This window comes from Pithys albifrons, chromosome 22, assembly GCF_047495875.1.
Source record: "Pithys albifrons albifrons isolate INPA30051 chromosome 22, PitAlb_v1, whole genome shotgun sequence".
NCBI classification, from domain to species: Eukaryota; Metazoa; Chordata; class Aves; order Passeriformes; family Thamnophilidae; genus Pithys; species Pithys albifrons.
Window position 1 is genome coordinate 4031826 of NC_092479.1, and position 15342 is coordinate 4047167.

A 15342-nucleotide genomic window follows, 5' to 3' on the forward strand; every position below is an offset into this window, starting at 1 on the left:
GGCAGATCTCTTGGTCATGGAGAAATCAAACATCCCATACTGTTGTAGTGCCTTGGGATCAGATCCAGGATGGCTTTGTCCCACTTCCCACCATCCTCTGTGGGGTTTGCTGGGGTGCCTGGATCCCTGGGATGGGTTGGGGACCTCTCAGGGGTTGAGGGATGATCCAATGGGAGGGTTTGGGTGGCATCCATGGGAGGTGCTGCCACTCACCCTCTGAAACAGGAGCTGCAAGATGAGACTGAACTAAAGGGACCTGGAGATATTTCAATAAGGCCCTTGAAAGGCAGCTGGGAAGAGTCCAGCTCCTGCTTTTCACCTGGAAATCACTGCCTGCTGCCTCGTGGTTTTGGTCCCAAACCAGCTGAGATCCATAAACACTCCTCTCCTCCTCCTGCAGCTCCTGAGATTTCCCTTCTTCCCCTCTTTGGCTCTCCTGTAAACAAAAATGAGCTTTATTGATTTTATTTCAGTAGCAGAGAAATTATTTGCCTTTGGCCCGAGCTTTGAGGATGCTCAACCCCATCCAGGAGTGTGTTTTTGGGTCTTTTTTCCTCCTTTTATGGTGCTTCTGATGTGTGTTTATGATGCCAGTGCTGACACATCCTAAACTAGAGCGTGGCCGTAACCCCCGGAAAAAACTCCCGCCGGGATTGAAATAGTGGCTGGCAAATGTTCCCTCCTCGCTGGAGCTTGTGAATCAAAACCCATCCAGGGTTTAAAGCCAAGCCCTGTGCCAGGGAGGGAGAACTTATGCCGGAGTCGATGCATATTTTATCACCACAGCCCTTCTCCCTCCCAACGCCGGGAGGGTTTTAATTAAACCCTCATTGGCCAGGCTGTTCTTATTCCAGCTTGGAAAGCGTCCAAATGGCCACAAAACGCTCACAAGGGGATGTGCTCCCATCCCCCCACCTCCTCCCCGTCCTCCTCAAGGTTTGTCTTCAGCAAATGCTGCTAATTCGGGGCGTGTGGCCGGACGTTGGCTCTGCGATAGCATCTCTCATTAGCTCTGACCTCCCAAGGAGCTGCCGGACGTTCCTGGAGTGTTTCCTTGTGGACGCTGCCAAGAAACGTCCCTTTGGCGCTGGAAAAGCAGGGCTGGGGCTTGTGTTGAGGGCTGGTTTGTCTGAAACAAGGTCCTGCAGCTCCATGTTTGCACAACTGGGTTACTGCTGGGTGGGAAGGTTAGTGGAGAAAGGCTGAGGTTGGAGCCTCCAGGAGCTGCCCTACCAGGTGAGCATTGGATTAGGGGCAGAAGGGATAAAGAAATGAGTGGGAGAGGATGGCAAATCTCTCCTGCTTGTGGCAAGGCAGGAGTTGGCCTCTTTCAGGCAATAGGACACAGGGAAACTGTAGGGAGTGACAGTGTGTGGATGCCCTGATGTCTGAGGTAATTGATGAAGAGATTGATATCATAGAATCACAGAATCAGCTGGGTTGGAAGAGACCTCTGAGATCATCAAGTCCAACCCTTGGTCCAACTCCAGTCCCTTTACCAGATCATGGCACTCAGTGCCATGGCCAAGCTCAGTTGAAAAACCTCCAGGGATGGGGAATCCACCCCCTCTCTGGGCAGCCCATTCCAATGCCTGAGCACTCTCTCTGGGAAGAATTTCCTCCTGATATCCAACCTAAACCTCCCCTGGCAGAGCTTAAGCTGTGCCCTCTTGCCCTACTGTTGGTTGCCTGAGAGAAAAGACCAAACCCCACCTGGCTACAACCTTCTGTCAGGGAGTTGTAGAGAGTGTGATGTCACCTCTGAGCCTCCTCTTCTCCAGGCTGAACACCCCCAGCTCCCTCAGCCTCTCCCCACAGCACTTGTGCTCCAGTCCCTTCTCCAGCCTCGTTGCTCTTCTCAGTTGGGTTGGAAGAGACCTCTGAGATCATCAAGTCCAACCCTTGATCCAACCTTACTGTGATCACCAGCCCAGGGCACAGAGTGGGGCACAGAGTGGGGCACAGAGTGGGGCACTCTGTGCCCTGGGCTGGTGATCACAGTGGGGTTGGATCAAGACATGGTGGATTCTCTGTCCCTGGAGGTGTTTCAGAGGACACTCAGTGCCACATCCAGTCCCTTCTCCAGCCTCGTTGCTCTTCTCTGGCCCCGCTCCAGCCCCTCAATCTCTTTCCTGAGCTGAGGGGCCCAGAACTGAACACAACACTCAAGGTGTGGCCTCCCCAAGGCAGAGTCCAGGGGAAGGGTCACTGCCCTGGGCCTGCTGACCACGCTATTCTTGATCCAGGCCAGGATCCCATTGACCTTCTTGGCCACCTGGGCACACTGTTGGCTCATGTTGAGCTTCCTGTCCCCCAGTCCCCCCAGGTCCCTTTCTGTCCTTGAAGGAAAGCAGTTTGTGGTGCACCCTTAAGGAGCAGAGCCAGAGAATGTGGGATCCCCTGGCGCCAGTAGAATATTTCCATGTATCCCTGGTCAACTGACCAACCCATGGTGTGATGGCATGTTGGATACAAACTAGATAAAAGGTGAAGCTGTAACTAAAAATAAAACTCCAAGTTCTAAGCCTTCTGATCAAGCCTCCCCATGTTGCTGTGCCTGACCCTCTTCTGACCATCATTAACCACCCCCCTTACCCCTACAAATGGTGACCCCAACAGGAAACAGCCTCAGGTTGCACCAGGGTTAGTTCAGGTTGGATATCAGGAGAAATTTCTTCACTGAAAGAGCAGTGAAGGCCTGGAACAGCCTTCCCAAGGAAGTGGTGGAGTCACCATCCCTGGAGGTGTTCAAGAAACAAGTAGATGTTGCAGTTTGTGCTCTGGTTTAGTGGGGTATTGAGTCAAAGGTTGATGACTTTGGAGATCTTTTCCAGCCTCTGTGATTCCTTGGCTTTGAACATCTCTTTAAACATCTCTAACCATCAGGAACCTTCCTGATGCAACACAACCCAAAGCTGTGCAAATAACAAGTGCAGACAACTCTCCAGAGGGTCTGGGAGAAGCAACAACCAGGGTCTGCGAGGTGCCACCTTCTTTCCAGCACCTTCTGCTGGCTTTAAATTCCCCCCTGTCTCCTCAACCACTGACATGACTTTGCTCCTGCTTGTCAGAAATGAGACACTCAATTTGTCAGTTGGCTACACTGAATATTTCTTTCATGTGTCGCGCCGATTCTAAATGCAGAACGTGTCTGGATAAGCTCATTTTTCCCTTTTTGCTTTGGTTTTTTTCCCCCCTCCACCCCCCCACTCTGCTGTAGCCAAGGTATTGAAGGTGGTTGTGTTTAACTAATAAGAAAAAGAAGATTTTAAAATGCTGGTTTTGCACTTCTTTAATTGCCTCCCAATTCCCATTCCCGCGGCGAAGGCGAAGCGAGCGACGAGCGAACGAGGAGAGAGTCACTCTCTGGGTCTTTATCATAATCAAAAATGTAAAAACTGAGAATTTGAATCAATGTACATGAAACCATGTAATTGGCTAAATAAACATGGTGGGGGCAGATAATGGGCCTTCCTGATTAGAAGAAAAACACTGAATTTCGTGCCCAGGTTACATTTGGCTGCAAAGCAGCACAGTTTGGTGGTTGCATCGATTTTTGGGGAGGGATGAACCAAGCAGAGGGGCTTGGAGGGCAGTGATGGGTCCAGGTGCTGGTGATGAAGGAGCTCTTGGCTGGAAAACATCCTTGGGACACCCTTGAGGGAATTACAGGGATGGAAGGTTTGTGAGTGGATGGTGGAATTTGGTTTTCCAACTCTCACGAGCCCAGGGGTGGGAGTGTTGGCTCTTCCAGCACCCAATCCTGGTGGTCCTGGCTACAGTGGAGATCCTGGCTGGCAGAGACTGTTCTTGCAGCAAGGGAAGAGGCTCCCAAGAGCAGGATCTCCCAGGTAAACCCCCACCCCAGCTGGATCTGTTGTCACCTCTATATTCATCCTTCCTTGAACGCTCTTGGGGTGGTTTGTAGCTCCATGGAATTAATCAGGACACACCAAGTGCCTCCCAACCCTTTCCCCTATAAATTGTGGCAGCTTTGCCAACGTGATCAATGAAAATAAATGTCCACACTGCACAGAAACTGCTGGATGGACAGTCCATGGTTGGAAGCTGCTGCCCATCAGCACAAACAGGGAGTTCTTGGGTGTCAGCAGAGCTGGGAACCCACATTTGGCATCCAGAGGTGGTGGCAGGAGTTGTCTGGTCACGCCATCACTGCCACCACACCTGCCAGCCCTCCAAAGACTCCTTCCCTGCACAGGGAGCAGAAAACAAACCACCCAGGTCTGAGTATCAGTTTGCATTTGTCCTTCCCCCTTTGCTTTCCCTCCTCCTCAGCCAGAAGTCATTTCACTGTCAACCACAAGTCATTTCCCCGTCAACCACAGCGCTGCTCATGTTTTCTTTTTGCTCCAAACCTGGTTGTCCTTCCCTGCAGAACAAGCACGGGATGTCCCCAAGTGTTTTTAATCTCCCAAATGCCTCCCCAGCAAATCCTGTTAATATTGGAGAGTGCAGGAGCGGGGGGAGAGCTGCCCTGCCCACCCTCCATCGTGGGCAATCGTCGTTCATGTCGCGCCAGGGGACGAGGAAAAGCTGCTGGATCTGCGATTCCAGCCCGGCAGGGAAGGAGTTAAAGGGAAGGTGAAACATTAAACGGAAGCCAAGAGGCACCGTGAGAAAGGCAGGATCCTGGGAAAGTTTTTCTGGGGATGAAAAAAATCAGCTGTCCCCTGGAAGGGCTCCAGCTCCCACCCAGCCCTGGAATTCTCCGCAGCTCAGAGCCCAACCTGCAGGGACAGGGATGCCAAAGTCTGGGATGCTGAGGGGGACAAGAGGGTTCTGCAGGTTGCAAAGGGCTGGGCTGTTCCAGGGAAGCAGCTGCTCCCTGGGTTTTGCCATGGGAGAAGTAGGAATGTGTTGGAGCATGTGTGAGAGTTAACCAAAGAACAAGGAGTTAAACAGTAACGATTAAAGTAAGGAGGGGTTTTAAATTCATAAAGTTTACTGGCCCGAGGTGGTAAAATGGAGACAAACTGTGATTCAGGGGCTGCAGTCCTGGCACATCCATGCTGGGATGGTCCTCCTGGGACTGGAAGAGGTGGCTCCAGGGTGGGAGGAAGAAGCTGGACCCTGGAAGCTTTTAGCACAGGGAGAGGGTGCATCACCCACCCTCCAGCAGCAGAAGCTCCAGCTAATGAGCAAACTTCAGGCAGGGTTAATTAATGCAGCCTCACAGGGTTTCCTAATATTGGGTGGATGCCACTGACCTTCCCAGGAAGACCTTGAGGTCTCCAGGCAGTGACCAAGCAAAATAATAAATACTTTGGGAGCACTTTAAGAGAACATTAACCTAAGCTTTCCTAAACCACCACGAGCAGCATGGCATAAACTGCCCGGAGAAGTTGTGGATTCCCCATCCCTGGAAGTGTCCAAGGCCAGGCTGGATGGGGCTTGGAGCAACCTGGACTTGTGGGAGGAGTCTCTGCCCATGGCAGGGGGTGGAAATAAATGAGCTTTAAGATCCCTTCCAAGCCAAAGCCTCCTGGGATTCTGTGATAAATGATGATACCATGGGCTGCTCCAGCCCCACCTCTTTATGTACAAGAGCTTTACACGCATCCAGGACTTCATGTTCATGACCTGCTGCCACCAAGGAGGGTTTTGTCTGTCTGGAGCTGGTTTGGTCCATGTGGGGCTGACAGATGACGGATGACGAGCTGTTTGAGGGGAAGAAAACGCAATTACCCAAAGTAGGCTTTTGGCAGGACATGGAAACGGCGGAGTGAGGTCGTGGAGAGCTGGGAAAAAGGTGGTGAAAGACTCTCTGCTGACATGCAGGGCCCTTGTTTGCTTTGGTTGTCTCCTCCGAGCTGCTGTTCGTGCAGTAATTAGCGATGTAAAACATGCGTCGGGCTCTTTGTTCCCATTAGACTTGGCTACGGTTCGAAACGATGCGCAACGGCAGCCCGTGGTTAATTTTACCAAATGTTCTCTTTAATTTCATTTAAGACCAGCTGGCTAAAAACCCACAGTGCCCATTTCCATCACGTGCATATAAATATATAGACAGATAGTTATAAATAGAGTTCTGTGCTGAGGAGGAGGGAAGAGACAACGAGGCACTGGTGGGAGTGGTGCATCGTCAGCCCCCAACCTCCCACCCCAGGGGATGTGTGTGATGATCACACACCTGGCTGGCCTTTGGGTGGTACCTCCCTTGAGATCCAACCTCCCTGCCGTGTTCCTCCACCCTGTTGTGTGATGGTCACACACCTGCAGGCTCAGTGCTGGCAGGGCTGACCTTTGGGTGGTACCTCCCTTGAGATCCAACCTCTCTGCCGTGTTCCTCCACCCTGTTGTGTGATGGTCACACACCTGCAGGCTCAGTGCTGGCAGGGCTGACCTTTGGGTGGTACCTCCCTTGAGATCCAACCTCCCTGCCGTGTTCCTCCACCCTGTTGTGTGATGGTCACACACCTGAAGGCTCAGTGCTGCCAGGGCTGACCTTTGGGTGGTACCTCCCTTGAGATCCAACCTCCCTGCCGTGTTCCTCCACCCTGCTGTGTGATGGTCACACACCTGCAGGCTCAGTGCTGCCAGGGCTGACCTTTGGGTGGTACCTCCCTTGAGATCCAACCTCCCTGCCGTGTTCCTCCACCCTAAAATCCACCATGTGCTGTGTGGCCATGCCCATATCAAACACCTGGTGTCTAAGCAGCTACTTAAGGGGTAGTGAACAGCTGGGAGTCTGCAGGGATTTGTGGTTTATTTGCATCTGAGCAAACACACCTATGTTTAAATACCTCTCAGCAAGTGAGTCCACCCAGCTCCTGCTTTTGCTCTTCCTTGTGTCTTCAGGGCTGTGTTTACTGGCAGTGGCCGAGGGCAGTTTGTTTCCTGGACTGATTGATGGAAGGTATGGATTACACAGCTACGTGGTGCAAAGTGGTGGCATCTTCTCTCGGATTTCACCACCACATCACATCTGAGCCACCACCAGTTGTCTCCTGAGACCAAACCATGGATTCTCACACCTGAGTTTGTGCCAGCCCTCCCTCTGGCAGCACTAGGACAGCTGGGAGGAGGCTGCCATGAGGCGAGGGGAAGGGCTGCAGCTCCTTGGCGCCAAAGCGTGGTGAGACGGGGTCAGCCAGGAAGCGGATGTGGAAGCGGCGGCCGATGATATGGACCAGGCTGCCCACCACAGCACACTGGAAGCCAGACAGGTCTGGCAGGGTGTAGGTGGCACACTCGTACCACAGCTTGGCCTTGGCGCCGCAGCGGTGGGCGCTGACGCCGGTGCTGTGGTGGAGGTCGAAGCGGTAGATGAAGCCATTGGCACTCACCATCTCAGCTGTCCTGTCCTTGCTGCCGATGGCCGGGCTGGCACTCCAGCTGTCCAGCTGGGGGTTGTACCGGAGCAGGACGTAGCGCAGGGTGCCCCCGGTGATGTAGATCTCCCCGTCACACACCGTGGCCGTGTGAGCCACCGCGAAGGTGTCGTGGGGCAGCGGTGCCACGAAGGCCCAGCGGTCCTGCCGGGGGTCGTAGCGCTCCACCGTGGAGAGGCACTCGCCGCCAATGGCGTAGAGGTGGCCATCCAAGGTGACCAGTTTGCAGTGTGGCCGTGCCTGGTTCAGGGGGCAGATCTCCCTCCAGATGTTGGTCAGTGGGTCGTAGCAGAAGACACGGTTGGAGGGTCTCTGTGCCCGGCCCGTGCCCTTGCAGCCGGCCACCACAAAGAGGTAGTTGAACATGCTGCACATGGCACACCCTCGGGAGACCACCTCTGGTGGCACGTGGCACAGGTGGTGCCAGCAGTCCCCTCCTTCATCGTAGTAGCAGAGGCGGCTGGGGTGGAGGTCGGGCTCTTGCAGGTTGATGTCTGCCACGACCATGTACATCTTCCCCTTCATCCTCCGCCGCAGGATCAGCTCCCTCTCGCCGGCGTTGAGGCGGCCGTAGATGGAGGGTGTCCTCAGCACCTGCAGGTAGTTGTCACTCATCACTTTGTAGGCAGCCTCCTGGAGGGGTCTGAGCTTCTGCGCCTTGGCCCTGCTGAGGACCTCGTAGCAGTTCCCCAGGTCCAGCTGGGTGTGTGGTGGCAGTTGGAAGGGGTCAGGAGCAGCCACTGGTCCTGGCTGGGGGCTTGCAGGTGGGACTCCAGCCCCAAACCCCTCCATGGGCAGCTGGAGGTGGGGGCTGTCGGCGATCTGGAGGATGCTGTTCTTGCGGCCAGGAGATGGTGGCTCAGGAGAGGTCTCCAAGCTCCTTGTGGGTGGTGGAACTGTGGAGGGGGTGGTGGGATCACACGTTGCCAAAGCTGGGTCCTGGTTCTGGGTTGCAAAGCTCTGCAGCTCTTCTTTGACCCGCTTGGAGCTGCGGTGCTGGGGTGTTCCTGGAGGGATGTAAGGGAGACACTTCCTCTTCGACACCGACTCGGAGATGGACTGGACAAAGTAGTCGTAGACTTTGCCTCTGAGGCCAGGGACTGGCTGGTTGTCCCCGTCCCTCACCTGGCTCTCAGTGATGTAGTTCTCCTCCACCTGGATCTTTGCAACCGAGGAGAAAGAGTAGGAGGTGTCCGACCCTGCATCACTCGCCGTCATCATCAGCCCCAAGTTCGAGATGACACTGAGGGTCTGGATGGATTCCCTGTTCCCCTTGGTCTCCCTGCTCAGGCCTCCACCAGCCAAATCTTTCTCTGTGATTTGAGCACGTCCCTCACCTGCTGTCTGGGCATTACAAATCCCTGGGGAAAGCCCAGTGCTTGGGGAAAGTGTTCCCTCCTCCACATGGCTCCGTGTTTTGGCCATGTCCCCAGGGTCATGGGAGCTCAGCTCCCTTCTCAGCTCCCTTCCCATATCCCTTCTCAGCTCCCTTCCCATATCCCTTCCCATATCCCTTCCCAGCTCCCTTGCCAGCTCCCTTGCCAGATCCTTTCCCAGATCACTTCCCAACTTGTTTCCTGGCTTGCTTGTCGGCTCACTTCCTAACTCATTTTCTAGCTTACTTCCCAACTCGTTTCCCAGCTTGCTTCCTGGATCACTTTCCACCTTGATTCCTTGCTTGCCTCCTGACTCACTTCCCAGCTTGCTTACCAGCTCACTTCCCAATTCACTTCCTACCTTGCTTCCTGGCTTACTTTCCACATCACTTCCCAGCTTGATTCCTGGCTCTCTTGCCAGTTCACTTCCCAACTCATTTCCTAACCTGCTTCCCAACTTGCTTCCTGGCTTGCTTCCTGGGTTATTTCCCAGCTTGCTTCCTGATTTACTTCCCAGCTTTCTTCCTGGCTCACTTCCCAACTCATTTTGCAGCTCATTTCCCAACTCACTTCCCAGCTCGACACTGGGATCACTTCCTGGCTCAGTTCCTGCCTTGCCTTCTGATTTACTTCCCAACTTACATCCCAGCTCACTTCCCAGTTCACTTCCCACCTCACTTTCCCCCCTGGCCGGTGCTCTCCTGCGAGTCAGCCCCGGTTCAGAAACCATCTCCTCTCCTTCCTCCTCCTCCTCCTCCTCCCGCCTTGGCATACCTGGATGCCCCCGGAGAGGCGTGTGCCGCGTCCCAGGGATGCTCCTGGGTGCGTCCCCACCATCCCTCCTCACCTCCTCACCCACCACCCTCCTCCGTCGCAGACCCACTGCGCCATCCCCATCCCCATCCCCATCCCGGGAATCATTTTCCCGGTGCTCTCCCTCCTCAGCCAGCGGGATGTTGCCCCCGGCGAGCGAGCGGCTCCTGTAAAACCTGTACGCCAGAGTCAGGAGGAGCAGAGCGGCGGCGGAGAGGACCAGCTTCCCGGCCAGCTGCATGTCGGACTGCCAGGGCAGGGCTGCCAGGACAGGACTGCCAGGACAGGGCTGCCCGCTGGGGCATTTTTCCATGCCGGGAACGTGAAGAAGCCGATTAATGATTGCCGAGTGAGGCCGAAGTGTGGGAGCTGAAGGTTTGGGGCAAGGTGACTTTGAGCGGGCAAAGCTGGCAGGAGTTTTCTGGACGAGCTTTGCTTGTTTGGGCTGGGCTGGGCTCCAGGGAAAGGTGCAGCCCAGAGCGGGCGGCACAGAGCCGGCTTTATGAGCCTGGTAAACAGAGAGGCTCAGGGAAAAGCAACAGGAAGCACAAAGGGAGGAAAAGTATCCCCTCGAAGCAGCCCGAGGTGCTGCCTGCTCGTTTCTGTCGCTGTTTGAAAAGGATCGTATAACGGAAGGGGGGAAATTGTTGTGGAGAAAAGTGGGTTTTGTTTGAAAACGCTTCTGATCCCTCGGTACAGGCGCAGGGGAGGGAGGGAGAAACAGCCGGAGCCGGGAGACCTTTGCTCTGACAATGAGCAGCTGCTCCGCGGCACAGTCGGGTGACTAATTCAGTGGCCTTCGTTTGCGGCACGAAGTTAACGAAGGGTGACGGGAAATAGCCTGGAAGCTGCTGGGGTCTCTCGGAGGGCGGCTTGGAAGTGGCAGGGGAATTAAGAGCTGGTGGAAAAGGAGCTGGGGGCTTTGGGAGGGGGGAAAAAAGCTGGCACTGAGGAGAAAATAAAGGCAGGAGTTATTAAACTCAGCGCTCTGCATCCATATGCAAGAGGAGAGGGATGAACTGAGGAAAGTAAAGACAAGCATTGGAACCAGGGAGAAATTTGAGATGGGAAGGGATGGGAGAGAGATGTGTGGGGGATGTCCACGGGGATTGGAGTCACTATGGGGAAACTGAGGCACGGAGGATGCCAGATAATGTCACTCTTGCTTCTTTCTCCCCCTGGAAAGATGTTGAGGATGGATCTGGTCTGAATTTCAAAGATTTGGGGGGATTGTTGTCCCCGTTGTCCCAAAGGCAACTGAGTCACAACGCTTGGACTGCGGCAGGGGAGAAAAGGAGGGAGCCTGGGGAATGGCATCTCTCCCCACCGCTCTGGCTGTGCTGGTGCTGAGATCCCTAAACGAGCGCAATTCAAAGGGATAAAACGAATTCACTTTTCCCCGAGGGGAACATCTCACACGCTGAGAGATCCATAAAGAAACGAGGCAGCAAAGAAGCAGCCAAAACGTGGGTGGGGGTGGGTGGAAGCTCCTGTTTCTATACAGGGACTCGCTCTCTCCTTACTCAGTCCCGATCCAGTGGGATTTTCCTGAGGGATGAACCCAGGTGATGATGTCACGATGGGGTGAGTGTGAGGTGTCCCAGCTGCACAGCTCGTGGGTAGGTGTGGTGGGAGGAGGTTTTACCTTGGGTCTTCAGTGCGTGGTGGATGTCAGGAGTGTCCTCAACCTCCCAAACCACCTCCCACGGAGCAGCTGATTCACACTGCAGAGCTCAGGCAGTGCCTTTTGTGTTGGGGAGGAGCATCTGGACCTCCCTGGGGCACCTTCCCCACCATCCCCAGGGTCTGTGAGTGCTGAGATGTTCCTTTGCTGATGCTGAAACACTGAATTTCATGGGATGGCTTCACACAGGAACAGTGGTGGAGCCAGAGAGAAGGGGGGTGGTTGTGTATCTGACACTTGACCTGCCAGGGATGCTCATTAGGTGGAGGATCATGTGCTAATTAGCAAAATATTTATATATATATGTAAAAAGAATTGAAAGGAAGCTCTTGTGTAACCTCCCAGTGCTGGTTTGACACTCAGGGTCACCTTTGCACATCCCTGCTGGCAACAGGGAGACTTTTAGGGGAATGTTTGGGATGTTGGCCCCTTGTGTGTGCAATTGCAGCAATTAAGAGGTTGAGGGGAGAAGGATATATAGATTAAAAGCTGGATTTTGGAGCAAGGATGGTGTGAGGCTTCCCTTGGATGCATCTTGAGCTCACACCAGAGGCCAAAACAGCACCAGCCAAACCCACCCAACGACTCTCCTCCATCCTTTTTGTCATATGCACCCAAAATCTACAGCCTGGAGCTTGATCTGACCAAAACCTTTGGAAAAGGAGGGTCCCTCCTGCCTGTAAACCCAGAAGGCCCTGAAGCTGAGGGTAACAGGGACATGTATTGAGTCTGGGCACGTGTTTTGGGGCTCAGCTAATTGGCAAAGGCTCTGGCCACCCGTGACCCCCCGGTTTCTTCATCTCTCCTGCCGTGGTTTTTATTCTGCAGGTGGATCTACAAAGATCCCGACATTTGAGAGTTGGGAAGGATGAATTATGCATGTGCTTGGCAGCCCTGTGAACCCCGTGCCCAGTAATGAGCTGGGGGAGGCAGGGCAAGCACCAAGCAAAGCTCCCACTGCTTTTTCCCAACCTTACCGAGCCACAGCAGTCCCGATTTTGTGTCTCACACCTCAATATCCCAAAGAATCCACGGCAAAAATGCAGGTCCAGCATCTAAATTCCTATTTATCTCTGCCTGTGGGAAGGATGATCGACGGTGGAGGGGAGCAGGCGAAGCGGCGGTGACGTCTCGGCACTTGTGACTTTAATTGAATGTAATTACCTCTTCCAAATTTTGCTAAAACCTTTTCAAAGTCCCCTGGAATGAGGGAACATCGATAACGCTGCTCCTTGGGGTTTTCAGCTCTCGTCAGCCCTCAGAAAGGCGCTTAATTTTTCACAAGCTAATCATATCTATTCGGTAGGTTGTCAGCCGTGGATCTGTCATCTCTCATCAATAATGAAACAACCTGAGCAGCTCTTTTCCCCTCCAGCCTCCTGCATTATTCACTGCCAGGTCCTCAAACAACGGGCTGTGTGGCAGGGGGGAACCGGGCATTTAATTGTTGTCCTTCTTAATTACCTGCAGGAAGGTGGGTGGGGGTGGAGGAGGCTGGTGGGTGGTGGGTGAAGGATAAGAAGGGGTGGGAGGTGAAGGCAGGTCCGGCGTGGTGTGGGTGGTTCCCTTTGCTGGGGTGGCATATCCTTGTGCCCCATGCCTTGGGGGGCATTTGGGAGGGCAGGCAGCATCTCTTCCCAAAATTTGGAGAGGATTCCCAAGTCCCCTGTGCTGGTGTTGAGAAGATCCCAACCTACAGACTGATCCATCCCTGGGGAAAGAGCTGAGCATCCCAAACTGGGGGGGGATTTGGGATGCAGGAGCGCTGTCCCCACCGTTCCTGTCCCAGCTGCTGGTCACGTCGCTCCCGAGGTGGCACCAAGCAGAGCCGGACATGGTGGCACTGCCACCGTAATGCTCCTCATTTCCACGGTTCCAGCTAAACCCGCCACATTTGCATTTAAATGGAGGTTTGGACGTCTGTAAATCCTCATGTTTTGAAGCGAGAAGGCCTAATGGTTGTTTAATCACGTCGGGATGAGGCCCCTGGAGCATCTCCAATCCAGCAAAGAGGGTGTGAAGCATCCGTGGTGTGCTGGGGGGGGCTCTGCTGCCCGCTCTGTACTGTGGTGGTAAACTGAGTCATGGAAAATTCCCCCCAAAAAAGGGAGGTTTCTCTAAAATAATGAAGATTTTCCTCTCATCCAGGGAGGAACAGTGGAAGCAGTTGGAGAAGCAGGTCCATAGGGATCCAGATGCTCAGATGCTGTTCCTTAGGGATCCTCCCACATCCCAGCCAGTCCCAATCCATCCCTGTGTTTCTTCCAGTCCACATTACAGAACCCCGGGCTGTTGTGGATGGGAAGAAGCTCCTGAGCTGCTCTGTGGTTGTTGGGCTCCTTTGGGGCTGGAAAATCGCTCGCAGCGAGGTTGGCAACGGAGCAGGGAAGGGATGGAATCTGCTTAATAATAATTAATCATAATAGTAATAATGATGCTTAGCACTCGTCCGGGGCTTTGGAAAGATGAAGCACCACACGGCTGGTGGATAATCCTCTAGGATTAAGAGTTCCCAGAGGAAAAGGCAGGGGAGCGCCTCGTCCTTGGAATCCTTTCCCTGCTGCATCCGCTCCCCAGGGATCCCACAGCTGGAGGCTCTCAGGGTGCCACGGGGAGGGAAGGGAGGGAAAACCACCAGCACTGGGCAGGATTTGGGCAGGACTGGGGTGAAACCACCTGGGTTTTGCCAAGAGCCACCCTGCAGCGAGATTAGTGCCGCGCCAGGATAGGGGACTATCGGAATGGTCGTGCTGGACCGTTGTCCGTTTCCATGGAGACGATTAGCCATGAGGGATGGGGAGGGGGGCACAGAGAGGGGCGGGTGCCCGACGGGACAGGCGCTGCCTGCTCATGTGTGAGCGCTGACATTTTGGGTTGGGAGCTGCCTGTCACTTGTGATTCGCCACCAGCCCGGGACAAGTGCCGGGCACGGACCTGTTTCCCTGCACAGCCCATGCCCCCCAGCCCAGGTTTGGAGAAGGCCAGTGATCCGCAGCTTTTGGGCTCCCAGCGCTGCCATCCACATGTGTGTGGCCTTGTCCCCAACGTCCCTCACTCTGGGGACGTGTGCAGGTCCTTACCCTGGAGATCTGGAGCATCTTGGAGCAATGGGAATGGTATAACTGCTTTTTTCCAGGGGAAAATTTGGTCCTTGAATCATAGACACAGCCCCACCTCCCTTCCAGACCTCACAAAACATCTGGGTACCCCGAGATGGTGCCAGAAACCCCAGCACGAGGTAAAACATTAATTACAACCTTCTACCAGGGGAGAGGTTTTTCTTTTTCCTTTTAATTAAATTGTCTGAGGAAGCCAAGACACAGAACAGGAAGAGACCAAGACTGTAAATAGTATAGAAAAAAAAAAGAGCAAGAACCAATGGCTGGAGGTGGAAACGCCGAGTGGAGCCGTAAGGAGGAGGAAGAGGAGGAGGAAGAGGCAGGTGAAGCTTCACGTGAGCTCCAGGATCACTGTCAGGGTGAGTGCCAAAACTAACCTGAAGCCGCAGTGGCTGGTAAGTGAACCTGGAGAGGAGAAAAGGAGTGGGAGGTCACAGGGCTGTGTCTCATCTCTTGGGTTCAAAGCAGGATGGGATCAACGTGATCTGGATGTGATTCTTCCTTCTAAACTTGCTATGGAACTTGTGTGGGGTGGGCAGCAGGTCAGGGATGTTGTGGAGAGCATCTGCAGGGCCCTTCTTGGTGCAAGGACATCCCTGGTGCCAAGGGTGAGGGCTTGGGGTGGGGCAAGGAGAGATGGGCAAGGTCTTGAAATGAGGCAAGGAGAGATGGGCAAGGGCTTGGAGTGAGGAAAGGAGAGTTTGGGAAGGGCTTGGTTTGAGGCAAGGAGAGATGGTCAATGGCTTGGGCTGAGGCAAGGAGAGGTGGGCAAGGGCTTGAAATGAGTCAAGGAGAGATGGGGAAGGGCTTGGGGTGAGGCAAGGAGAGATGGGCAAGGGCTTGGGCTGGGGCAAGGGCTTGGGCTGAGGCAAGGAGGGATGCCAATGGATTTGGAGCAATGCATGGAGAGATACTCAAGGGCTTAGGGTAAGGCAAGGAGAGATGGCCAAGGGCTTGGAGTGAGGCAAGGAGAGATGGTCAGGGACTTTGGGCAGTGC

At 54.2% G+C, this 15342-nt stretch overlaps 2 protein-coding genes across 2 annotated transcripts in view; both read right to left on the reverse strand.

Annotated features, from left to right (window-relative positions):
- Positions 1-3283: 3283 nt before the first annotated feature.
- On the reverse strand, positions 3284-9968 carry KLHDC7A (kelch domain containing 7A). The gene is made up of 2 exons (XM_071575934.1): positions 6765-9968; positions 3284-5678 (listed from the first exon to the last, which is right to left on the reverse strand). The coding sequence occupies exon 1, from the start codon at positions 9852-9854 to the stop codon at positions 6990-6992; it is 2865 nt and encodes a 954-aa protein (XP_071432035.1). The 5' UTR covers positions 9855-9968; the 3' UTR covers positions 3284-5678; positions 6765-6989.
- Positions 9969-14502: 4534 nt separating this feature from the next.
- Positions 14503-15342, reverse strand: part of IGSF21 (immunoglobin superfamily member 21) — a 51462-nt gene continuing 50622 nt past the window's right edge. The window contains exon 10 of the mRNA XM_071575694.1: positions 14503-14749. Coding sequence (XP_071431795.1) covers positions 14676-14749 — 74 coding nt within the window. The 3' untranslated portion in view covers positions 14503-14675. The remainder of the gene's footprint in view (positions 14750-15342) is intronic.

What these genes read in the sequence shown, in the direction of transcription:
- KLHDC7A (XM_071575934.1), bottom strand. Translation starts at nt 9,854, where the DNA reads ATGGAAAAATGCCCCAGCGGGCAGCCCTGTCCTGGCAGTCCTGTCCTG.